The sequence below is a fragment of the Sarcophilus harrisii genome, chromosome 4, assembly GCF_902635505.1.
Source record: "Sarcophilus harrisii chromosome 4, mSarHar1.11, whole genome shotgun sequence".
NCBI lineage: Eukaryota > Metazoa > Chordata > Mammalia > Dasyuromorphia > Dasyuridae > Sarcophilus > Sarcophilus harrisii.
The window spans coordinates 328947526-328972111 of record NC_045429.1 but is presented as its reverse complement, the minus strand read 5'-3'; the positions used below and the strand labels follow the sequence as shown (position 1 = coordinate 328972111).

The window sequence follows — 24586 nt, the reverse complement described above, 5'->3', positions numbered from 1 at the left end:
ATATATGTTAAACATATACAGTTCTTCTATACATATTTCCACATTTATCATGCTGCATAAGAAAAATAAGATCAAAAAGGGGGGAAATGAGAAAAAAAACCAAAAAGCAAGAAAAGAGCAACAAAAAAGATGAAAAAACTATGTTGTGATCCACATTCAGTCCTGACAGTCCTCTTTCTGGATGCAGATGGCTCTCTATCACAATCTATTGGAATTGGCTTGAATCACCTCCTTGTTGAAAAGAGCCATCTCTGTCATAGTTGATCATCACATAATCTTGTCACAATGTGTACAATGTTCTCTTGGTTCTACTCACTTCACTCAGCATTAGTTCCTGTCAGTCTCTCCAGGACTCTCTGAAATCATCCTGCTGGTCGTTTCTTACAGAACAATAATATTCCATAACATTCATATACCACAACTTATTCAGCCATTCCCCAAGTGATGGGCATCCGCTCAGTTTCCAGTTGCTTGCCACTACAAAAAGGGCTGCCACAAACATTTTTCACATGTGGGTCTTTCTCCTTTCTAATGATCTCTTTGGGATATAAACCCAGTAGAGAAACTGCTGAATCAAAGCGTCCTACTGTCTTTCATCTGGCTCTCATTTTCATGTCTGCTCTGGCTTCTTTCCTCACTCTTCCCAGTTCGGTGGGGCGCTGTCCTAAGACATCTCCCCAGCCCTAGAAGCAGAGTCCCACCTCCTCCCAGAGCCACATGTCCCAAGCAGCCAGTACTGCCTACATGGGCACCTGTGCCCCGGCACTAAAATTCTGAGATGGCATTCATCAGAGACAGTTAAAAATAGATTTATTGGCAAAACAAATTCACAAGCAATGGGAAGGGATTTTTTAAAAAATTGTTGTTTTCTTTGGGTAGTCCCCTCAATAGTAGCAGGGAAAGAGGGATGGGAAGGAGGAGGGCTCAGCTTCCAGGAATGGAAGCCAAATGTGTCATCATTATCCCCAGTTCATCAGGTCTTTCTTCTGAGTTATCCTTCCTCCCACCCTCCAATTATAGATTCTTCTGACTCTTTTTATATTTTTGTTTTGTAAAAAAATAGATTTGTTCCTCTCACTTCCAGGGGGAATTCCTACCTTCTCCTCACTCAATTCTTTATCTTTCAAAGTTTTTGCTGAGGAGAATGGGGTAGATCCCTGATTCCCCAGGTAGTAAAGCTAAAATGTGATTAATTTCTTTTTAAAAAATACACAATAAATTACAAAGCCTATCTCTGCCCTTTTCTATTCTTTCTGACCATTTATTCCTAGTCAAATTGTCTTTCTTCTCAAAGATCAAATCTTTGTTCCTTGTCCCTTTCTCTCTCCCCCCTCTCCACCCCTTTCTCAACACACACACACACACACACACACACACACACACACACACACGATTTAAATCCTATTGACTAAGGTTAAAAAGGCTCAGTTAACTTTTTACTGGAATGTGTGCAGGAAAGTGGTAAAATCATTTTAAATTCCTGCCCTGATTACTCCCTCCAACTCCCCCCACTCCTTTGGACAAAGCCTTTTTAGCACCAAGTTCACCAGCTGAGATGAACAGCTACACGAGCTCCAGATTGGGGGAATGGTTGCATAGGATTGGGGAAAGAGGAGAGAGGCAAGGCCAAAATCCACACAAACCCACACCACACTCCTGTCTGGTCCCAGCTGCAGAACAGCCTGTGGCAGATTGTTAAGATGCCCCACAGTGTTTAACTGGAGTCTGACGTTTATGGTGGAGAGAATTCTGGACTGGTTCTTCCATTAACTAACTATAAGTACCTTTCCCTGGGCCTCAGTTTCCTTCTCTAGAAAAGTAGAGAGTTGAATGAAATGATATTTAAGGTCCTTTTCAGCTCCAGGGGTTCATGTTGTGTGATGGTATGATTATATGAAGGTGTGAGAGGTGTGTGTCTGTATATCTGTATAACTGTGATATGTGTGTGTGCACATCTCTATGATTCTCTCTCAGGGAATATATATTTATGTACATCTCTATAACTAAAGGAATAGAAACTGAGGAATCCCAGGACTAGGAGCTGAAAGGAATCTTAGAGGTAATTTAGTCTAATTCCCTTATTATACAGTTGGGGAAACTGAGAGCCAGAGAGGTTTCTGTTGCACTTAATTCTTGGGGCAAATGTACAAATAACAAAACAATAAAACCCATAAATAGTAGTTTTCCCTAGAGGTTCCTCCTCACCCCCTCCCATATTTTCAGCTCCCCATCCTAGAAGTGGGCAATCCTCCTGGGCCCAAAAGGAATGCTTTGCTAGTTCAGGGTCCTCTATTTTCATCCAGAGTAGGTATAGACTTCCCTAATGCTGGAGGCAATGAAGGAGGTGTCTATGTCCTAAGAGAGTATGGGAGAATGTTAGGGGCAGTCTTGGGTCCAGCTTCATATTCCTGGCTCACACTGGCATGGGTACTTCATCATACACATCTCTACCTTCTTCTTCATCAAAGGTGATCTCAGTATCATCAGCATCAAGCTGGAGTCAAGAGAAGTGAGAGAGGAGGGAAAAATTAGTCTTAAGGTGACAAGGTGCTGGGGTCACAACTCTCCCTACCACACATCAGGTGCTCTTTATAAACCCTTTCCCTGGGAGCACTCATTCAACAGAATAACTCAAGTCTATAATTCTTTGCAAAATATTTTCCTCACGACACATTGAGGTAAGGAAGGGAACATTATTATTTTAATTTTATTCAGAAGGATCCTGGGTCTGCTGTACTACACTGCCGTAGGAGGATAGGGACCCAGAAAATCTTTCCTCCCCAACCCCAACTCCCAGATACAAGTTTGCTCTGACTCTTCTTGCATCCATTCCACTTCTCTTACCTTAACTGGACCAGCCCCTCATCCTAACCCACAGTCCCACTTACGCATTGGAGCTCCAAGTTTCGAAAGATGAGGGGCAGCAGGAATCGTCGCAAGGGCACGGTGAGGATGAGTATAAAGGGCAGTGCCAGGGAGGCAGACGTTGATTTTACCGCCCACAGCACTACCAGGCAGATAATTTGGATGCCAGTGAACAGGTGCATACGCCAGGTCTTTACCTGAAAGGTTTGGGGAACAAGAGGCCAGCCTAGTCAGGGCCCTGGAGACCCCCCCCCAGTATTTTCTCCCATACCACCTCTCCTTCCCCATCGCCCTTCATACTCGCTTGACATAGGGCTCATCAGGGTGATATTTGGGAGGCTTCAGGAGCAGCAGCATTCGGTCAAAGAGCTGGATGCCACTCAGCGATGTGACTCCCATGTATAGGAAAATGCCAAAAAGGACGGCCATCGGGATCTTCGACAGGATGGGTTTCATGTAGATGGAGACACCTGGTAATGGATGAATTGGGGAAGAGATTTGTTAAGCCGGAGGATGGGGCAGCTTAATGGACTTGGGGTCTTTGAATATGATAATCCATGCATGTGTTTTGAAAATAAAAAGTTTTAATAATAATTAAAAAATAAATAAAGTAAAGCCAAGCTAACCTGACTGAGTTAGCACTTGGAGGAACAATAGGGAAGAAGAGGAAAAAGCCCAGGAGGGACTTTTCACCCCAGGCTTCCTTAAACCCTCTCATCCTCACTTTCTCCCTCCTCTGAGTTTATTTATTCTCTTTTTAGTGTCTAATTACATACTATCCCTTGGAATTAGCTGTCTTTTGATATGGCACATTCTGTCTTCCTAATCTCCTTGAGGTTAGGAACCCTACCTGATACTTTTTCAGGGTACTCTACTATGTCAAATTAATGCAGGCAAGATATTGCGTCTAAGAACCAAAAGAAACTGTAGTACTCAGAAAAACAGTATGGTGCAATGGTTAGTGTCCCTTGGAATCAGGAACCACCAGGTTTGAAACTTGCCTTTGACACCCAGAACACCCCTAAGTGTCCCACAATGTGGTGGTGAGATTGAAATGAGATAATTTGTATAAAGTGCCTTTTGAATTTTAAATGCATTCTATATTAATCAATTAGGTGTTTAACTGGATAAAAATAGTTAACTGGATGTATTGCTAAACATATACTATATATTATGTATCTAATAGGTAATAGTATTTATAAAGCTATATAACATACTATGCATATAGGTTGTATTATATTATATTATATGCATAAATATAACATCACATATAATATATTACATTATATATTATGTGTAAATAATATGATAAATATAATATATACAGTATGTAATTATTGTATATATTACAATATGTACTATATATACTGTAATATATACTATATATAAAATATGCATAATATATAATTCTGTATTGCATATCATATCATATATTATGTGAAATATATATTATATAAATATATAGTAATTACTGTATGGCATATACAACTATATACTAATTATTACTTAGTGAAATTTGATAAAATATACAATATTTAATGATATAATTTAATCTTGTGTTTAATAATTTAATATTTACTACTTATCTAATTTAATAACTAACAAAATTTAGTAATGTGCTAAGTATTACTAAATATATTGCTGATTATTATATTGTTCAACCTCCTGACACTGACCCTAGAGAGGGGAAATGATTAGCCTGAGCAAGTCGGTAGCAGAGCCAGCGCGGGACCACGGTGGGTAACGGGCAGCTAAGAAGAGCATGTACCGCGCCGGGCACTCTGCTAAGAGACCGGGGACAGCGCGAAAGGCATATCCCGCGGCTTCACGCTGACTCTGTAGGAGCAGGACCCTCTGTGAGGGGTTCCGGTGCAATTACTTGGCGTTATATGCAGGGGCAGCAGGGAATGGGATGGAGCGTCGGGGGTAAAGGAACAGTGGGGGACTGGACTTCGCGGGAAGCCGCCCCCGGGGATGTCGCTCACCCACGAGCACGGAGACCAAGAGTCCACTGAGTCTTTGTTCCTTAACCTCCTGGACTTGAGCCCGATCTCCGGGAGCAGTGGCCTTGCCCATGACAGTGAGGGCATTAGCGTGGGTCACGCTCCGCACCGTGGTGGCACTGAGCCAGGGCATCCCGAAGAGGGCGCCCACGCCGCCCATGCCCACGATCAGCAGCAGGTCCAAGTGGAAACCGGAGCCTTTGATCAGCTTGCGCTCCGGCTTGCTGACGATGAGCCTGGGAGGGCGACCAGGGAGAGGATGAATGAGCGGAGGCAGTGAGCTAGCTCCCTCCAAACCTGCCTCCTTCCTCCCTCGCTTTCCTTCTTTCCCGGCGCCCTGCTCTTCCCCTCGTTTCTGGGTTTTGACTCGGTATATCTCTGCCCTCCGTCTTCCTTTCTGTTCCCTTTGTGTCGGTCTTTCTGTCCTGCTTGTGGGTTCCTATCTCCCTCTTGCCTTTCTTACTCTCTCCTGCATCACATTGCAAGTCTCCCAGACTCGCCTTTTTTTTTTTCTATCCCCATACCAGGCCCCCCTTATCCCTTCCTTCTCTGTCACCCAAGTTTCTCTCCCTATTTCCCGGTCTCTCTTTCCTTACTCTAACTCTTTAGAACCAAAAAGTTTTCTCTTTAGCCAAAGAGAGTCAAGGCCTTAGAGGTCATTTTTAATGGTCACAGTACAATCTAATTGGTCACAATCCATTCCATTTCATTAAAAAGAAAAATAATTTCATTTTTTTCAATTAACAAAAGGTGGTTTTTCTTTCTTTCACCTTCCCCACCCCGGGAAAAAGAAAAATAAAACCAAAATCTTGTTAGCAAATATGCATGATCAAATGAGACAAAGTCCTGCACTGGCCCTGTCCATATATATATTTATATAATTTCATTTGACTCCATCATTTCTCTGTCAAGAAGTGGTCATGTTTGTATATTAGAGGAGAAATTGAAGCATCCCAGGATTAGCAGTCACTAGGTGGCATACTAGAGTAGAGAAAACTGGTGGAAGCCAGTCTCACACACTTACTAGGAAGCTGGATGACTTTGGGCAAATCACTTAAGCTCAATTTCCTTTTCTGAAAAATGGGCTTGATAAAAGCACCTTCTTGTTTAGGTTATTGTGAGGATTAAAAGAGATAATATGCATAAAGTTCTTTGAAAGCTTCAAAATGCTGTAAAAATCGTAGCTGTTAGTGTTATTCTCATATCTCCAGAGATGGAATGGACTTCACACTCTTAGTTCTACTTCATTTCCCCCTCATTTTACTGCTGAGGAAATGGACAAACAGGAAACGATCTATCCGAGAAAAATGTTTTGTCCGATGTCCTGTAGTAAATTGGTGGCCAAGCTACAAGACTAGGACTTCTGATTCTTGATGCAAGTCTCTTAAGACCCTTGTCATTCCTCCTTCTCTCACCTTTACTCTGCCAATTATCCATCTTTCTTCCCTAGCCAACCTATGCCAACCCTGGCCCCTGGCCCAGCCCTAATCCCTGCCCTACCCCTATTTCTGCCCCTGTTCTTACCTCAGCTCCATCCCCTGTCCCTTAGTCCCAGCCTCAGCCCCTAACACCAGCCCCTTCCTCCTGCCCCTAATTCCTACGGCTAGCTCATGGATCCTGTCTCAGCCCTTTGCCCCTGTCTCTGACTCAGCCCCTAGTTCCTGTGTCATCCCCTGGCCCCAGTCCTAGCCCTTGCCCTTTACCCTAGCTTCATCTCCTACCACCAACCCCTGCCCCTGCCCCTTGCCTACGTGGTAATCTGTGTCTCCAGGAAGATGAGGATGAAAACAAGCAGAGCCGGCACAACAGAAGCAAACTTCATCCAAAGGGGGAAAGTTTTGTTCAAGCCCAGGGGGTGAATGAACCAGTCTCTGGCCGTCTTATTAGAGATTTCAAAACCACTGGGCACTTGGAGTTTCTGTGGGAAGAGGAAAAGAGGGAAATTGTGGCTACTGAGATTGTGGAATTCAGCTTCTCTACAGATGAAAAGGGATAGGAGTTTGGAATCTTCTTAGGGGAAGAGAAACAGGCTTGAGAATCAACAAAGCCTATGGGAGTCCATGGGCAAAAGAGCCCAGGGATTGTGCCATTGGGGATCTTAAGAAGGAGGTTTCAGGAGACACTGAGGGGACTAAGGCATAGGGAGAGGGGGAGGTGCTGCATCAGGAGGGAAAATCTAGTTAAAAGGATGTGTGTTTAGGGGACTGGCCCCCAGGAGTTCTAAGAGTGAGGAAGATTGATATTCTAAAGGGGGGGGGGAATCCTGGGGAGTTGGAAAGGCAACAGGGATGTAGTTTGTGTTGGATTGTCCAGCAAAGAATTCTCACATTATAATTGAATGAGGAAAAGTTTGGTGAGGGACATCTGAAGAACATAAAGTCTTTGGCAGTGTCAGAGGGATGTTGGGGAAAAGGGCTCACCTGGGTATAGGTGTCTTTAATGAACACATCCACCACAACCATAATGAAGATGGAAATGGGAACACCAAAGTCTCCGATTACTCTGCGTAGCTATGGGGGTGGATGGATAGATGAATTATCAGACTCCAGCCCTTCCAGGCCCAGAGACCCTATTCTCCCCTATTTCATGTTGGTTCTCTCTCTCTGTCTCTGTCTGTCTTTGTCTCTGTCTCAGTTTTTCCCCTATTTTCTGGTGACCAGCAGTTTCTATAAGTTCCTGCTATTTCTAAGGATTCAGACAGCCTTCACACTCTCCCTCCCCTTTTTCCAACAGAAGCCCCAATCCTTTATCCCACCTCAAAGCTATTTTTCCTCCTCTGAGATTCTTTTCCTTTTGTCCCCATTCTGTTTCCAGAGGCCTAGAAACCCCAACTGTGATAAACCAGATCTGAAGATTCTCAAAGGAGTGGGGGGGTAAAAGCAGGGGGAGCCAGGTAGGTTGCATTGGGGGTGATAGTGGAGAGAATGGGAGGATAAAAAGCAAAAAGCGGGGAAGGTAATAGAAATGGAGGAACAAATCTAGTTTAAAGGGGAGAGCAGGAAGGGAGCTTTGGGGAGGGAATAACAGCTGACAGATGGTGAGGGGGCTGGGGCAGGGGCAGACCTTTCCAGGGAAGAAAGAGCTGTTCTTGAACTTGCGAAACGTGATGGCAAAATAAAATGTTCCAGCCATGAGCACAAGGGAGAGAAGGGCAGTGTTGGGCAGGGCCTCTGTGGGCTTGGGGTGCCAGCTCACATTGCTGGTATAATTTCTCCTCAGTGGATGCTCTTGGAATATCTAGAGAAATGCAGGAGAGGGAAAAGAGAGGGCCTCAGCTCAAAATGTCTACTCCCTCCCCATTTCCCCACCTACCCTCCAGCTTCCAGGACTGCCCTGGGCCCCTTCCAGGCCTTTTCTGCCCAACTCCTCTTCCCATATCCATCCTTTGCTTGCTCCTTTGGTCGCCATGGTAACAGAGTGGGGCTCCTGATTTCACAGCTCAGTTTTAGAGATGGGAAGGATACAGCTGGGGGTGGGACTGGGGGCATCTTAGGCCCCATCTCCCCTCCCCCTCACTGTTAACTTGTGGGGGCGGGAAAGGGAGAGTGAAAGGCTGTGAAGATAAAAGAAGGGAGATATGGCAAGAGGAGGGATAGAATTTAGAGGAGACTGGACAACAGAATGAACCCCAATCCAGGGGGTATTCAGACAGCAGCAGAGACACCTTGACATCCAATCCCATTCTCTAGGCAGCATGCCAAGGAGTGGAGATAGGGACACAGCCCCAAATGAGATGAGCAAAGAAAACAGCATAGGAAGAAAACACAACAAAGGGATAGAGTGACTTCAAACCCTTGAAAATACCCCAAAAGTCCCAGGCTTTTGCTAGAATCTACAGTGGAGAAGGCATTTGAGAGTCCTTTGGGCAGCAAGGAGTTCAAATCATTAATATTTAAAGAAACTAATTCAGGTTATTCATGGGAAGGTCAAATACAGAAGCTGTATTTTAAATACTTTGGTCACATAATGAAAAGGTGGGGCTCATTGGAAAAGACCTCGACGTTCGGAAAGAGTGAAGGCAAAAGGAAAAAGGGACAGCAGAGAATGAGATAGATGGATAATGTCAGGGGAACAACAAAAATGAATTTGGACAGACTTTATGAGATGGGGAGGATGGAAGGACCTATAAAGAATTGGACATGACTGAAAGATAAAAACAGTCAACAAATAATACTGTATGCCAGACATTAAACTAAGGGGTTGCAAAGAAAAACAAAAACTTGGCCTCTGCCTTCAGAGAGCTCACATTTTAATGGGAGAGACAATGTCTAAACTCTGTGCGTAGAAGATCTATTCCGTATAAATGGGAGGCAATCTCAGAGCTGCACTCTCGAAGGTGAGATTTGAGCTGGAGCATGGGTGGGTACAAAGGCAGATACTTGCTCACCCAGGGGCAGGAGCCTGGAAGCCAGCCCCCCTCCCCCGACACACACAGTGCCCTGACCGAGATGAGTTTGGAGAAGGTCTCGTAGATGAAGATGAGAGAGATGAGGATGGAGAAGATCTCCTGGGTGTATCGAGAGATGTAGCGCACCAGGAAGCTTCCCTCAAAGGCCACCACCAGGATCACCAGCAGCACCAGCCAGAAGCCAATCCACACCCGGCCCACGATGTATTCGAAGCCGTTGCTCTTGCAGAACTGTGGAGTAGAGCACAGAGATGGGTCAGATGGAGCAGGACGGAGGGATGGGGAAGCATCAAAAGGAACAGGAGCCTGGGGAGGGAAGACTGAAAGCTGTGTGAAGTCAGGTTGGAAGGAGAGAGATGAGGGAGGAACAGATATACGAAAGGGAGGGGGGGGACAGGATGAAGTCACGGAGACAGGGCCATCTTACCCCAAAGAAGGCCTCCTCAAAAACAAGCAGGGGTCCTGAGAAACCGAGCACAAGCAGAGGCTGGGCACTCAGAAGGGCAAAGAGAATGCCCTGCACGGCCGTTGAGATGAGTAGTTCCGAGACCCCCATCATGTTGTGAGTCTTTTCTCCTGAAGAGCAAAATCAGAAGTCAGATAGGAGAAAGAAATGGGGTGGAAGCCACCAGCTCAAAGGGACCCAGACAAGCCAGATGTCTGATCACAGCTCTGAGCCCTTAGGGTGGGGTTGTTAGAGAGGACCCTGAATGGGGGGGACACTCACCTAGGAGGCCACCAAAGGTGACGGCGGGTGAGAGCGCCGCGAAGTAGATGAAGACCACAGCGGCGAGGACCTGAGGGCTCAGTGCATCAGTGATGTCACTCAGGTACTTAGGGTAGCGGCGCCAAATGTCCCGAGCTACGCCCCCAAAGAGTTGGCCTGTGCGCGCTAAGGGATCATCCTGGCTCATGGGAGCCCCGTTCAAGTCTGAAGGGAGAAGGGAGAGAAAACCTCATTCAGACACTTCCTCCTCTGGCTCCCTGGAAGCTTGGGGTGTGGGGGCAGGAAAAGCTGGGCAGCCACTGAGGAGATGGGGTCAGCCAGGGTAAGGAGAGACGTCCCAAAGCTCAAGGTGGTGGGACACTGTGGAAGAAGTTATCGAGAATGTAGGAACGCCCTGGAGAGAAGGAGGAAAGTGAGCAGGGGGAGGAGGGAGAGCCATAGAATTCAGAAGCTCGGATAGATTGTGCCTCCAACCCAAACGCCACATTTTATAGAGGAAGAATGTGTGGCTGGAGCCCTGAGTCACACAGAGAATTAGTGGCAGAGCCAGGACCCCAATCCGAGATCCTCTGATCTCAAAGTCCTGTTTTTGTTTTCTGTTTGTTTTCAGATTTGAACTCGGGTCCTCCCAACTCCAGAGTTCCATCTGTTGTGCCATCTAGTTGTCCTCCCCAAAGTCTCTTGGCTCCATCAGGTGAGGGGCAGGCTGGGAAGGCGTTGAATGGTGAACTAAGGAGTGTGAAGAGGATCTCAGGGTGCATACCTATTCCTTTGTAGAAGTCAGGATCAGGCTTAGAGGGGCTGAGCTTATAGCGCCGTCGAAGCAATTCTTGCTGCATAGGTACCAGGGTACGTAAGGCTGACTCTGAGGGTGCATCCGTGGGGGGCAGCACCACGCTACAGTCCAAGAAACTCTCGAGAGATTGAACCAGCTCCTTGCGTTCGTGGGCTAGGTAGGCATCTACTCGGAATACCTGGCAAGGAGGGGGAGAGAGGTAAATATGACATGGACCCCCTGGGGCCGAATAGTCCTGCAACTCAGGACCTCTTAGATAGCACCATCTTTGCTCTTAGGAGCAGGCTTTCTCCCAAAGTTATAGGCTTGTACATTTGGAGCTGGATAGAATTTTAAAGGTCATATGGACTAAACTTACTTTCTAGATAAGGAAGACCCAGGGAAAGAAGAATAATTGACAAATAAAGACACTATCCATATCCTGAGAAAGAATTGATAAATAGAAGTATGTACAGAATAATTTTACATACATATATCAATTTGTGTCTATGGTAGCCATCTCTATGGTAGGGGTAGGGGGAAGGAAAGAAAAAAAAGAAATTTACATGATAATTATATTTATGAAGGGACCAGCAAGTCATAAAATGATAGATTTGCAGTTTTATGTACAGTCATATTTTTTATTGTACTGTGTTGTGGAAATTCTTGTTTTGTTCCCTGAATTGAAAATATAATAAATTAAAAAATAAAACCCAAAAAGATAAAGAAGGCCAAGTGTGACTATAATTTGCCCAAGTTCACACAGTTTGTAAATAGTGGAATTGGGTTTCCATTTCAGGCCTTTCCATTCCCCTCCCTCTGCACTCCTACAAGGGTCTCATTTCAGGACCAAGAAGAATACTGGAAGGAACAAGAATCTGAAACTTACTGAACTAGATTAAATCAGGATATTGGGGTTAAATATGAACCCACTGAACCAAGCTGATCTAATTTAAACCAGACTGAAGCAGATCAAACCAATCTAGACGGCACCAATCTGGGCTGACCCAACTCAAGCTGGGTCAAACCAGATTGCACTGTGTCTGTGTCCTGTGCCTCGAATAGATACACTTCTCATCTTGATTCCTAGCTCCCTTCAAAAATTAACTCCAAGACTACCTGCTGTGTAAGGCCTTTCCCTGATTCCTCTACTTCCCATCACCTTTGCATATGGTTAGTTTATATATATTTACAGGTGTACATGATACCTCCCTCATAGAACATAAGCTTCTTGAGGGAAAGGACCATTTCATCTTGTCTCTGTGTCTCTCATGTTTTGTATATTGCCTGGAATAGTAGGTGGTTAATATATACACTTATAGCATCTAGGTGGTACAAGGGATAGAGCCCCAAACCTGGAGTCAGGAAGACTCATATTCCTGAGCACAAATTTGGCTTCAGACAATTCCTAGCTGTGTGATCCTGGGCAAGTCACTTAACTCTGTTTGCCTCAGTTTCCTCATCTGTAAAATGAGCTGGAGGCAGAAATGACAAACCACTCCAATGTCTTTGCCAGGAAACCCCCAAATGATGAGTCACAAAGAGTTGGATGCAACTGAAACAACTACATTTGTGCTTATTGATTGCTTGGTTGATTGGATGGTTGATGGTTTATTGAACCAAACCAAAAAAAAAGAATGAATCAGGGGGAGGTCAAATGAACCCAAACTAGATTGAAATAGGCTAAGTTGAGGAGAATAGATCAATTTGGATTGAACTAGATCAAACCTGGAAAAACTGGATTAAATATGGCCAGTCAGGCTAATGATTACGCCTAGGCGATTCGTGACTTTACTCTCCCATCCAGCCTTTCTCCTGCCCTTTATCGTGTTCTCCAGGGACGCACCCCTACCTTCTCAGACATCAAGGTGGCAGCAGCCCGGCCAAGTTGGGTGTAGTCCACGTGGGGGGCCTCGGGCCCTAAGAGCACCATGAGGAACCGCACAGGCACGGGGAGGTCCACCGCTTCCAGCCTGGCTGCCTCCTGAAGCCTCACAAAGCCCAGGATGGGCTGCTTCAGGAAGGAGGCCCGACCTAAGGGATGGAGGGGAGGAGGAGGGAGGAAGCTAGGTGAGGCCCTGGTCGGTTGGCTTTGTGGGAATGCAGGGGCACAGGAGAGGCAGGCTGGGGGAGAGTTTGGGGGCAGGAGAGAGTAGAAGGCAAAGGAAGGAGTCAGGAAAAAGAGACGGGAAATCCAATGATATGTTGCTGGCAGAGAGAGGCAGAGAGTGGCTGGGCCTGGAGGTAGGGGAGGGGCCAGGATGGGACAAGGAAGATGGGGGGGGTATACAAACAACTCACCCACTAGTACCAATGTGGCCTCTGCATCAGGAGGGATCTTCTCCAGGATGTGAGATGTCCGTGAGCGGTCTGAGGAGCCCTCTCCCTGCCAAGAGGGAAGAAATGATGATGGGGGCTCTGAGCTATGTTCACTATATTCGCTATCCTAACCACCCCATCCTCCCCAAGTTGTGTTGCTTGGATATCTTGGGCCCAAGAAACCTGAACTTCTAGTCTCTTCCCCCACAGAATTTCCTTTTCCTTAATCTCTATGTCTCTCTAAATCTTCCTGTTGGCCCTTTCCCCAGCCTTACCTGCTCACAGTAGATCTGGTTTTCCAAGGAGGGATATTGGGCCAACAGGGGTTCAGAGGGCTCTCCTGAGCGATTTAGCACAACTGGCTTCACACCTCCCAAAGCCTCCAATTCTCCTTCATGGCTAAGGAAGACAAAGAGGGCATCAGGTATCAAATGGGGATGGAGGACCAGGTGAGCCATTCCTTAGGATTTTCACAATGAAGGAAGAAAAGAATGAATGATAAAGCATTTATTAAGTATTCCAGGTATTATGTCAAGGGAGTTTGCAGTGGGAAATCTTGGTGATTAAATCAGAGCAGTGCATTTGGTGCACTAAAAAAAGAATTAGAAGTATCAGAAAATCTGGCTTCGAATTGTAGCTATTTGACTTACCGGGGCAAGTTCATTTCTCTGGGTGTTAGTTCATAAAATGAGGGCAGCTATATATATGTGACTATATGAACTCTGAGGTCCTCTGCAGCTATGATTTGAAGAGGGGACCCAGATTATTTCTCCATTAACTTTGAGGATCCTGGTAGATAGTATTTTATCTGAAATGATGGAGACAGATTACCTGGAGGCAAAGGGATAGATGAATAATAGTCTTTTGAGGTCCCTGGCCCCCTTAAGGTAAGCTTTTCCAGAAAAAGTTCTGGATGATATTGTCTGTACTCTCTAAAATTTCTGTGCCCAAGTTTTAGTCTCAGACGCTTTACTAGTTGTGTGACCCTGGGCAGGTCACTTAAACTCGATCACCTACAAATAAAAAATTAAAAAAAAAAAATTTCTGGGCTAGAAGTGGGAAAAAAGTACCCTACAGGTTGAGGGTTTCATCAGGGGCTGGGTAAACAAGAGAACTGGGGTGGAGAAAAATACTCTTTGAGGGTGCTGTAATAGGACCTGCCTAATTTTCCGCCCTGGGGACAGAACTCGGGTGGATTTAACCTAGTTACAGATCAGGTGCCAGGAAGATGCATGTGTAAATATGTGTGTGGTGGGGAGAGGTAAGGTTACCTGTGTTTGAGCAGCAGGGCCCTTAGCAGCTCATCCCGATCTTGGGGCTGCACTTGACTTTCATAGATGAATTGGTCTAGAAGCTGGTTCACAATCCCAGGCAGGGTGGTCTCAGGCAGGTCCAGGATCACAGTGCCTAGCAAGAACATGGCAGGATCAGGGGGTGGGGGGATATGGAAGGCAGGGACACTACTCTTAACTAAGAGGGACTCTCCTCCCTCTACTCAGGGGTTAAGAAAATATCTGCCCTGACTTCACATGTGTAATGGGTATCATATCACTCTTTTCAACAGGATGGCTTATGAAGGGAGACACAGGAAAAATGGTTCTGAGAAGAAGTGGAATAGGAACTCAACACCCCTGCTCACCCCTTTTAAAAGTTTTCTGTAATTCCAGGAGACTCCAGAAAGTTAAGCAGGAAATGTGGGGGCGACCCCAACCCCCGGCCTCGGCCCGATTCTCTTCCAATTGAACCCAACGCGCCGCCTCCATCCATCGAAGCTCCTGATTCTTCCCATCCATCACCAGCTCCTGCAGCTCCACATAGAGCTAATACAGACCCGGGATAGTAGATAGGTTAGGGAGAGCAGATATGGTAGGGACTGGGTAAGTGAAAATTAGAGGAGGTGTTACCTTCACTGGGTGAAGAAGAAAGAGTGAAGTAGGAGAAATATCGGGAGAGGGATTCTAGACTCCTGGTTCTATTCATCTGTTTGTTCTCAAGTTCACTGCTCAATTAAGGAGTGAACCTGGCCCTTTCTCTCATCACTGAAGCTACTCAAAGATCCTTGTGGCAAAGAGTAGTTCCCATTTTCCTGTCCTGAAGTCAGAGGAGCACTGGAGTTGTTATCAAGAATAGTACTGAATGTTAAAGTGGAATTAAATTTTTTAAAAAATTTTTTAAAAAAGAAAAATATTGGGTAGAGGCACAGGAGCCAGGTGGAGGAAAGGAGAAAGAACTAGAATAGATGAAAGAGGACTTAAAATTGGGGAAATCAGGGCTGGAATAAAAGGAGTAAGAGGTCGGGGGCTTCATTCCCCTACCTCCATATCCAGGTCTGCCAGTAGAATGGCATCTATGTGTATACGCACCAAAGTGTGAGCAGGACCCAACAAGAGTGAAAATGTGTGTGTGTGTGTGTGCTCAGTGTCTCTCTTCTCTCCCGTGAACTGTCTTTCCCTGGGTACCCCAAGGTAAGCACTGGGGTAACCCAGCAGAGCTGGAGTTCAAAGTCAAGAACCAGCTTTTTCAACTGGGCAGAACTGTAACAAATCTGTCCCAAACTAGCAAGGAAAAAAACAGGGACAAAATTCTCCTAGCCTTGGCCCACTCCCCCCACCCTGCTCTGGACCTGGGGAAGTGCGGACAGCTTGATTCTGTCAGGAGAGGAAGGAAGCCCTGCAGTCTGAATCAGAAGCCCTGTGGAAGCATCATATGCCTGAAGGTGCTCTGGCTTGCTGGCCTAGGAAACCAGGGCCCGGTCTTCATTCCCTGGGGTCCCCTCTCTTCCTCGGTCAGCCTCTTGGGAGAGGGAGAGGAGATAACGAGCATGTGTTTGCTTCCTCTCTCTCTCTCTCTCTCTCTGTTCTCCGCTTCCTTCTCTTTCTTTTCTCCTTCCCTCTTCTCTTCCTCTCAAGCAAAGGGAGACCTGTCTTTTCTTCCTAGACCTGTGATTTCAGGGGTCTCCTATTTCCCCTCCATCCACATATTCTCTCCTTTATTTTTCCTTTTCTGCCTTTTTGAGGTAGGACAAGAAAATAGACTTTCTTGCCCCCTCCTTCATCACTTCTCATTGCCTTCCCCCCCTCAGGGGAGAGGATGTGTGGAGTCCTATCCCAGAAAGGGCTGAAAGGCCCCTCAGAATGGCACTGCTCACCTCGCGGGTGCCCGGGTCTGATAGTCTGGTCTGGTAGTCTGTGGCTGTTGGCTCCTGGGTGTGATCTAAAGACAACAACAGGGTAAGTGGATATTGCTCACCACGTCTTGCAGAGTCCCAGCCTTCTTACAGCTAGAGATGTCCTCTGGATCCTTCCCTCTGCTGCTCTGCCCAGCAACCGAAGACTTCAGAAAGGCCTTACTCCACATCCCCCCACAATGCCCACCTAATGGACTTTTGCTTGAGGATGGTCATTATACCCTCCAATACTTAAGTCCTCACATGTTGCCAAGTTGGTACCTAAGAGGGTCATCCATTGGGGATGCCCAAGTTCTCAGACCAGGTGTCTGGATTCTGATTTTGGAATGAAAAGACAGGTAACAGGTGCTTAGAGATCACTGACTAGTCACCATCAGAGTGACTCCTTCTGTAGGCTTACCTACCTTGGGATCTGACCAGACGCTAAGCCTTCCTGGCGCGCATGGTTCCAGCCCCTTTGATCCTCATCGATCCCCTATCCCTCATCCAATCCAAGACCTGCTTCTTACCACCTTCTGCACTGAACTCTGGGCACCACAGGACCAGTTGCTTATATCCTGTCTCCATTCCCCCTCCCAGCAAGGACCCCACTTACTTACTGGGGCCCCTTGTCTTTACTAAAAATTGCTGGCACTTAACTTATATTGACAGTAAACAGGTACCTGCCCTGCCCTCCCCACTGGAAACCTAGGTTAAGCAGAGGGTGTGGTTGAGGATGCTGAATCTCTGTGCCTTTGACAGTTTCTCCTTCCTTAACCCAACATCAAGAATCGGGGGAGGTAGCAGGAGGGAGGGCAGATCATTCCCTCCAAAGAACATAGGTTGCACTACCCTAATTCTTCTCTCCCTTCCTCTCTCCCTCCTGATGGTGCCCTGAAGAGGTAGATGTTAGGATTCCTTAGCTTTCAATTTCAGAGGCAGCCCTCAGTGCCCAGGCTATCACCAAAGAGGGAAAGATGGCAGACAGACTCATGTCCATATTCCTTAACCTCCCAATGAGGTCATCATACTTACTCCCCGTAGGTAGGAAAGAGGGTGTTGCATCCCTGGGGCTGCCCTCTCACACACCTAAAAGCCCATGGGTGACTGACCCTCCCCCGACATCCCCCTGTCCTCCTTCCCCCTCACCTGTGGTCATTGAAAACAAAGGTCTGTTTACCCTTCAATCAATCTCAATTGGGAGTGGGGTGAGGGGGGGAACTGGTCCCTGAAGGTTAAGGGAAGGAGGATAGGGGAGGAGGTGGGATGAGAAGCATATACTATGCTTCCACAGTACTGAGCAGCACTGAGCAGAAGGGAGAGGAAAGGGAGGGAGCTGGAAGGAAATCAGGCATTCAAGCATAGGGGTGACTCACTTGGTTGCTCCTCCATAATAACCTGAGGAAGAGGGATTCCAGGGTCATCATAGACCTCAATCTCCAGCCTTTCCTCCAATACCTCTTCATACTCTACCTGTCGGTAGGAATTTGAGAGAGTTGTAGTGAGTCTCCCTCCTTTCCCAATCCCCTCCACAGTAACCTGGGGTCCCAACCAAAGGTCCCCTGAGCTTATTAGAGATATAGGATCTGGGGAGGTGGCTGGATGGGTTGAAGGGACCCACCTGTGGTTCCTCCATAGTGTGGTTCTAGGTGATCAAGTCTCTAGTGTTGTCTTCAGCCCCACATACCCCATGCAAGGGGTACCTATTAAGAGAAACAGTCTCAAGGTTGATAGGATGATCTCCCAATTGATAAGGGACTCTAGAAATCATTTTTACTTTTTTTCCCCCTATCCTTGGCTTCCTACAGCTAGGAGAAGTCTCCGAGGCATTTTGGGGAATCTTGAGATCAAAGACAGTAGAAAAGAAATTGGAAAAGATGGCCCACATGTATTCACAGAGGCCTATTTTCCACTTCCGTAAAAGTGGAGGGGGGTGCTGTGGTACTAAGGTCCTGGATGGTAACCACACAAGATACTGAGACTGTAGGACTGGGTGCCATTATTCCAGGATTCATGTCGCTATATTACCATGGGTATCAACCTATACGATGTCAGAATTGGAAGGGACTTTAAGTCATCTAACTCCTTAAACTCCTGATTTCACAGAGAAGGAAACTAAGGCCCGCAAATGATGTCCAAATTCATAGAAAATTAGTGGTTGAGCCAGAATGAGTCCAGGGCTTGATTCTGCCAACTCCAGACCTATTTCCTCCATTCTCCATGTGGGGCAGGAAGGAGCACTGATGTGAAAACTTTCTGTTTGGTTGCCAAAGGATGCATAAGAGAACCCTAGACACCAGATAATAGATATTGGCTTGGGGAAATACCAGAGTGGGATCAGATGAGAATAGCACAGGATGAGGGGCAGCAGAACTCACTTTTACTTAACTATCCCAAAGATGGGACCAAAGGAAATAGACCGAAATTAGTGAAGCATTAGCGATCAAGGTGAGACTGTTTCCTACTAGATTCACAAATATATGTTGAGTGTAAATTAAGAGTGTGGCATGAGTTCTTAGTAGGAAAGAGAAAATAAAGTAGGACATATGGTTCCTGCCCACAAAGAGCTCACAGTCTCGTTAGGTGAATAGGATTTAAACTGACAATAAAATGCTTAAGAATGAGCTAGACAATAGTACAAGAAATTCAGTGTGGGATCAAGTGCCAAATGGACAATGGAGGGAGAGAGGGATGTCTCCCTGTGGTGGGGGATGCAAAACATTAGGATCTTGAAGTTTGGGTAGGATCTAGGTAAGGACATTCCAGTATGGAACATCGAACACAGGATTAATACAGAATAACTAGTGAGTAAATGAAGAGTTCAGGAGGAACTTACTTTCTGAATTGAAGAAGAGTTGGTAAGGTTAATAATTCACTCTCTTTGTGATTCCCCCTCTCCCACCCCTATCTGGGCTGAAGAAAGTAGAAGACTAGAAAAAAAGAGACAAGATGATCTTAGAAAGATTGTAGATTTTACAAACAGCTGGTTTAAGGACTATGTTTTATAGATCCCTTTAGGACTTCTTTCATTAGGGAATCCTCTGTAGGGAGATTTGTGTAATAACTCATGGGTTATTGTGTTATTTCTCCCCCAAATCACTCAGGAATGCACAACACAAACTTCTTTCTTTCTCTTCCCCATCTCTTCCTCTCTTTTGTTCTTTTACTTTTCCCATCACCTCTTTGCATATTCTTTTCTCTTCTTTCTCTATTTTAAAAAATATCCTTTGCTTATATCTCACATCAGCTAGTGGTATCCACCTGTCTAATTCATTCCCAGTGAGGGCCCAAGGGAAGAAAGATGTTTAGTCAACAGAGGGTTGGGAGACTCTGGGCTGTGGTGTAGCTCCTTCCTAAGGCAGCTAAATCATTCCATCTTTCTCTGATCCATTTTTCAAATCTGTAATATAGAGACAATCCCCATCCTGCCCTACTGATCTCCTTAGACTGGTGGGAGGATGATAACAGTAATTATTGACACTTATCTACAACTGGGACATGCAGCATAGGGGAGCTGATAGCAGACCTGCCTGCCTTGACATCATGGGAGGTATGTGATTATGGGCACCTCATTTTTTGGTGCCTCCAAGATATAAATTATAGACAATTGCCAATAAATACTGAGTCGATGAGACCTGGTGACCTGTATCCTTACAATAAGTTCCATCACCTGCATAAAATCATAGGTCCTGATCAAAAAAAAAAAAAATTACTGCTTGGTTAATGAAGTACTTTCTCCGCAATATCCTTGTGAGGTAGATAGTCCAAGTGTTATCCCCATTTTACAGAGGAAGAAACTGAGGCTTTAAGCCTAAGCTCATGCAGTCGCCAAGTGGGAGTCAAACCCATGTTTCCTGACCCCAAGCCCAATGCTCTTTCCACAGATTGCCTTTTGTATGAAGGCAGCACAGTGGAGACAGTGCTGAACTTTGTAGTTAGGAAGAGCTAAGGGTGAATCTTAAGCCGTCAATATTATCCACTCTAATCCTCATTTTCCCTTTGTGTAAAATTTATGGTGAAGATCAAATGAGCTATCATATGTAACCCTGAAAGCCTTAAAATGTTATCTATATGAAAGCTAGCAATTATTTTTGGAAAGGGGCAGAGCCCTCATCCACTGAGACATAACTAATCTTCTCTATCCAGGCACAGGGCATGGAGACAATGACCTGAACACTGATGATCTTGAAGGACTGACCTCACTCCTGGGTGCATCCCTTCTACCCTGCCAATTCCCCTGTCATGGTCTTGGGCTCCAGACTAGAAACTTCCCAGGGTAGTACCGTCCCTCCATAACAGCACACCCATCGCTCCCACCTTCTGCCCCTCTCCCCTTTTTCCAAGAAGAGTGAGAAACAATTGCATGTGAAAGAATGTCGGAGCTAACTAAAGATATGTGATCCCCAAAAATTATTGGAGGACCTAGTGTCCCCTTGACAGAGAAATACTAGAGGAGAGAGGGACTGGGGATATGTTACCACTGTCTAAGTCCCATCAGCATTTTTTTTCTGAACTAATCAGAGCATTATGAAGACTGAAAAGATTTCTGGACAACAGAATAAGAAGATTTGGATTCTAATTCTGGTTTTGCTTGCAGCTGAGTTTTTCCTTATTTTTCTCCTCTCTAACACAAGGGGTTCTATCTCTGATATTCTGTGAATCTGTGATGTTTGTTTGGGTTCCTGAGCAGTTCAGGAAGAAGAGAGCAGAAGAAGAGTTCCTCCCCAATTCTGGGTTCGGGCTCAGCTGAGAAGCCCTTATGACCCAGGAACCAGTGCCTCTCCTCCCCATCTCTCCTATCCTGCCACACTCCATGGGCCCCAGCTGTTACTCTTATAGAGATAAGCAGCCTTCAAGCCCCTATCAATGCTCTATTCCTGTCAATAGCCTCAACCCCACCCCCCTGCACTTAGACTGTCAGACTCACAGGCCAAGTCAGATAAGAAGATGAGCTGATGTTTTTAGGACAGGAAGACTTTTGACATTGAATAGCCTATCTCTCTTGGCAAGAGTTGGAAGTGGTTTAGCAGGTGTCAACAATGAAAGGGAGGAGATACATGACAAGGGTTTCCTTTTCCTAGGGGAGGCAACGTGGCACAATGGAAAGAGCACTACTTTTGGAGTCACAGGCTCTGGGTTCAAATCTAATATTATCTTTGTGACTTTGGGCAAGTTAACTAGACTCTCTGAGCAAGCTACTTGGCCTTTCTGGGCCTCAGGTTCCTCATCTGTAAAATGGAATGTAGAGAGATGAATTGGATAACCTATAGCATCCCTTCCATCTCTAAATCACAACCAAAGAGCTTAAGCGTTTTTGTGTGTCCTGGGCTCTTCTGCCAAGCTATGTGAAATCTATGAATCTCTTCTCAAAAAAAAGCGTTTTTTTAATGTACACAATAAAATACATAAAATTACAAAGGAAATCATTTATATTAAAATGCAATTGCCAAAATATTTTGAAAATAAAATAGTGGGCCACAGTTTAAGAGTCTCCAGTAAATTGGATAAGGATAATGAACTCGGACCAGAAAGGTTCCGATCCTAAATTGGACACTAGTTGTGTGACCGGATAAGTTACTTATATCCTATAGGCCCAAGTATCTTCAATTTGTAATTAAGGGGAAAAAAAACTTTTAAGGTTTCTTCCAGTTCCAAACCTATGACCTTATGATGCTATGATGATTCTTTCCAGAAAGGCTTGCTTTGAACACTCAGGAATCGACTATTCCAACCCCAGACCCTCATGCCGAGACCCTCATCCCATTGCAGTTTCCCATGCTCATTACAATTTTCCATGCCCATCGCACTTTCTCATGCCCATTGCAGGTTATCTGAATGAAGAGACTTGAAGGTCTTACTTGAAGCTGCTAAAAAGACCCCTTCCCTCCAAACTCCTCTCTATCAGGATATATGAGGGACTCCAGGCTCCCTCCCTAAATGAGACCAAGGATGGAGACAGTACCAACTGATGACTTTTTCTTTCTTTTTTTTGTGAAGCCATTGAATTTAACTGTCTTGCTCAGGGTCACACAGCTAGGAAGTGTTAAGTGTCTGAAGATGGATTTGAACTGAGATTCACTTGACTTCAGAGCCAATGCCTTAAGCTGGTAATTTTTTCAAGAAGAATGCTAACCCCCCCAGAAATAACTGCATGTGAAAGAATGTCAGAGCTAACTGACTTATTGGATCCCCAAAACTTATTGGAAGACCTGGTGTCCCCTTGACAGAGAAACACCAGAGGGGAGAGGGAGTGGGGATATGTCACCACTCTGGCAGAATATTATTGGAGAGCCGACTGAATGAGGTCTCAAGCACAGTTGACCTGCCCCAGAGTGAGGGAAAATTACTAATTTGCAGTGTCCTCACAGCCCCCTCTTCTATATGCACCTAACAATTTCAATGCTGCCTACTTCTAATTTTCTTCTTCCTTAATATCACCCAATCTCTAATCCATGCAGACATCGAGACTTGGGGGTATCACTGGCATTGATAGTTTGATGTCTCCCCCATGTCTCTTTGTGACTCAAAATCAGGAGGGGGATTCATATGCTTCTAAGCCACCAGGTCAGATAAGCCAAGGCATGGATTCTGACCTGGAACTATCAGGAACTCTTTTGAGATCAGTGGTAACATGGTACCCCTACCCCATGACCTTCCCACCCCCTTCCCCACCTTACTTACCTGATCTTTTGCTGGCTAGGTTCCCTTGATGAGATCTTGGGGTGCCAGGTATCCGTTCAGACTAGCTGAATCTCACACCCTCTTTGACAGCACCTGGCCTTCTGTCCCGCACCCTGGGGCAGCTCGCAAACCCCTGACTCATGCCCCCGCCTCCTAATCTGCCCGCCCCATGGGCCCTGGGTGCCCCTTTTCCCCACCCCCCTACCCCACCCCACTTCAGCCCAATGCCCAGTAAACAGAGTTATCATGGACACACATCTGGACAGCTGTCCACCCCACCCTTGGTTCTTCCAGCCCCCAACGCGGATCATTTCTTCCCACATCCTAGGTTCCCCTTGGCACTTGCTTTCCTAGATCTCTTCATTAGGGATATGTTTTGATTCTGAAACCACAAAGACTTCTCTGACAACATAATGTGCCTTTCTACAAGCTCTATATGAATATCCATATCTCCTTGATCTTCTCACCTTCTGTCTTCTGTGCCACATTCTGCGTGCTATGCCCTTGTCACTATCAATTCTTTCATTGTCTTTCCTTCTTCCATGGTCTTTTCCTTTAGCTCTTTATGTAACAATCCCGATTCTTCTCAAGGTCACTTGAAGGTCTGGCTTCTAGATGCTGGAAGTTGTGAGACCCAAGTGTTTTGGAAGCAAGTCTACTTTCTCTTCCTCCAACCCTTCCTCTTAGGGGCTGCTCAGTTTTCAAACCTTGGGAGCTCATTTGGACTTTGAGGGCACTTAGGACATTGTTGGCACTCAGTCAACTTGGGAAACAATGACAAAAACAACAATAACCACATCCCAACACCAACCGGCTGACAATGCCAGCTATGTCTGTGTGGGACAGGCTTCCACTGTCAGGTATCTTGTCACTGTCTCCCCGTCCCAGTCTCCTGAGGTGAACAGACAGGCTGGCATTCCTGGGGCCCCTACTGTGCCCACAGGCACCAAAAAGCTGCCCAATGCAGTCCCCATGCAACTTTAACATTACATTTGCATTCTCATTTGAATATATCTACATATCCTATGCATTTCTCTATACTCTGCTTGCTCTCTAACATCCAATTCTGTCCTTTGGGAGGGACATAGCTGTTACAGGGGCTCTCCTTCGAATCCAGTTTCACTTATTGTTTACCTCCACCTCCACAGTCTCCCAGGGACCTACTGGCAGATCCAGTAACAGAGACACAGAGGGAGGCAGAGAGTTAGCTATGAAGACAGAGAAACTAGTTTTATCTCTGACTTTATTCCCAGAAAGGAACATTGACAAGAAATGGAAAACACAGAGAGAAATTCTGAAGTGAATGCTCAGAAATAGAGAGAACAGTGGAGAGAAAGGCGTAGTTAGCAAGTAGGAATTAAAAAATGGATATGGAGAAGCAAGGAAAACTCACACATAGAAAAAGCAATCAAATGACAAAGAAATAGAAATGGAGAGAAAAAGGAGACCCAGTTGCAGTGGGCACTGGAAGCCCACTCTTTGGTATGAGGTCCCTGGGTCCATGGGTTGATTATTTTCTGGGTTGATTTAATCTTATAATGGGGCAGAAGGTCAGTTGAGACAGCCCCTACAGAAACTTTATCACCCACTCATACCTCACATGTGAGTGATTTCTCTTTTGTGGCCAACCACAATGATAGAT

The 24586-nt window shown here is 45.6% G+C and overlaps 1 protein-coding gene across 2 annotated transcripts; it reads right to left on the bottom strand.

Moving 5' to 3' along the window:
• Positions 1-793: 793 nt before the first annotated feature.
• On the bottom strand, positions 794-23080 carry SLC4A1 (solute carrier family 4 member 1 (Diego blood group)). 2 transcript variants are annotated; one of them, XM_012548424.3, is made up of 21 exons: positions 22945-23080; positions 19100-19193; positions 17885-17966; positions 17640-17736; positions 16246-16310; positions 14737-14917; positions 14369-14504; positions 13373-13496; positions 13080-13164; positions 12631-12812; positions 10767-10977; positions 10004-10207; positions 9704-9852; positions 9313-9507; positions 7932-8105; positions 7289-7378; positions 6620-6786; positions 4851-5104; positions 3166-3335; positions 2889-3062; positions 794-2494 (listed from the first exon to the last, which is right to left on the bottom strand). In XM_012548424.3, the coding sequence occupies exons 3-21, from the start codon at positions 17897-17899 to the stop codon at positions 2414-2416; spliced, it is 2754 nt and encodes a 917-aa protein (XP_012403878.1). In that variant the 5' UTR covers positions 17900-17966; positions 19100-19193; positions 22945-23080; the 3' UTR covers positions 794-2413. The 2 variants fall into 2 exon arrangements, with proteins under 2 accessions (XP_012403878.1, XP_003768447.1); XM_003768399.4 differs by lacking the exon at positions 19100-19193.
• Between the last annotated feature and the right edge of the window lie 1506 nt (positions 23081-24586).

What these genes read in the sequence shown, in the direction of transcription:
- SLC4A1 (XM_012548424.3), bottom strand. An exon ending in ACCAGATCTACTGTGAGCAG is followed by an intron (nt 13,165 to 13,372) that starts GTAAGGCTGGGG and finishes CCCTCTTGGCAG; the next exon opens with GGAGAGGGCTCCTCAGACCG. An exon ending in CCACCTTGATGTCTGAGAAG is followed by an intron (nt 10,978 to 12,630) that starts GTAGGGGTGCGT and finishes CCTCCTTGCCAG; the next exon opens with GTATTCCGAGTAGATGCCTA.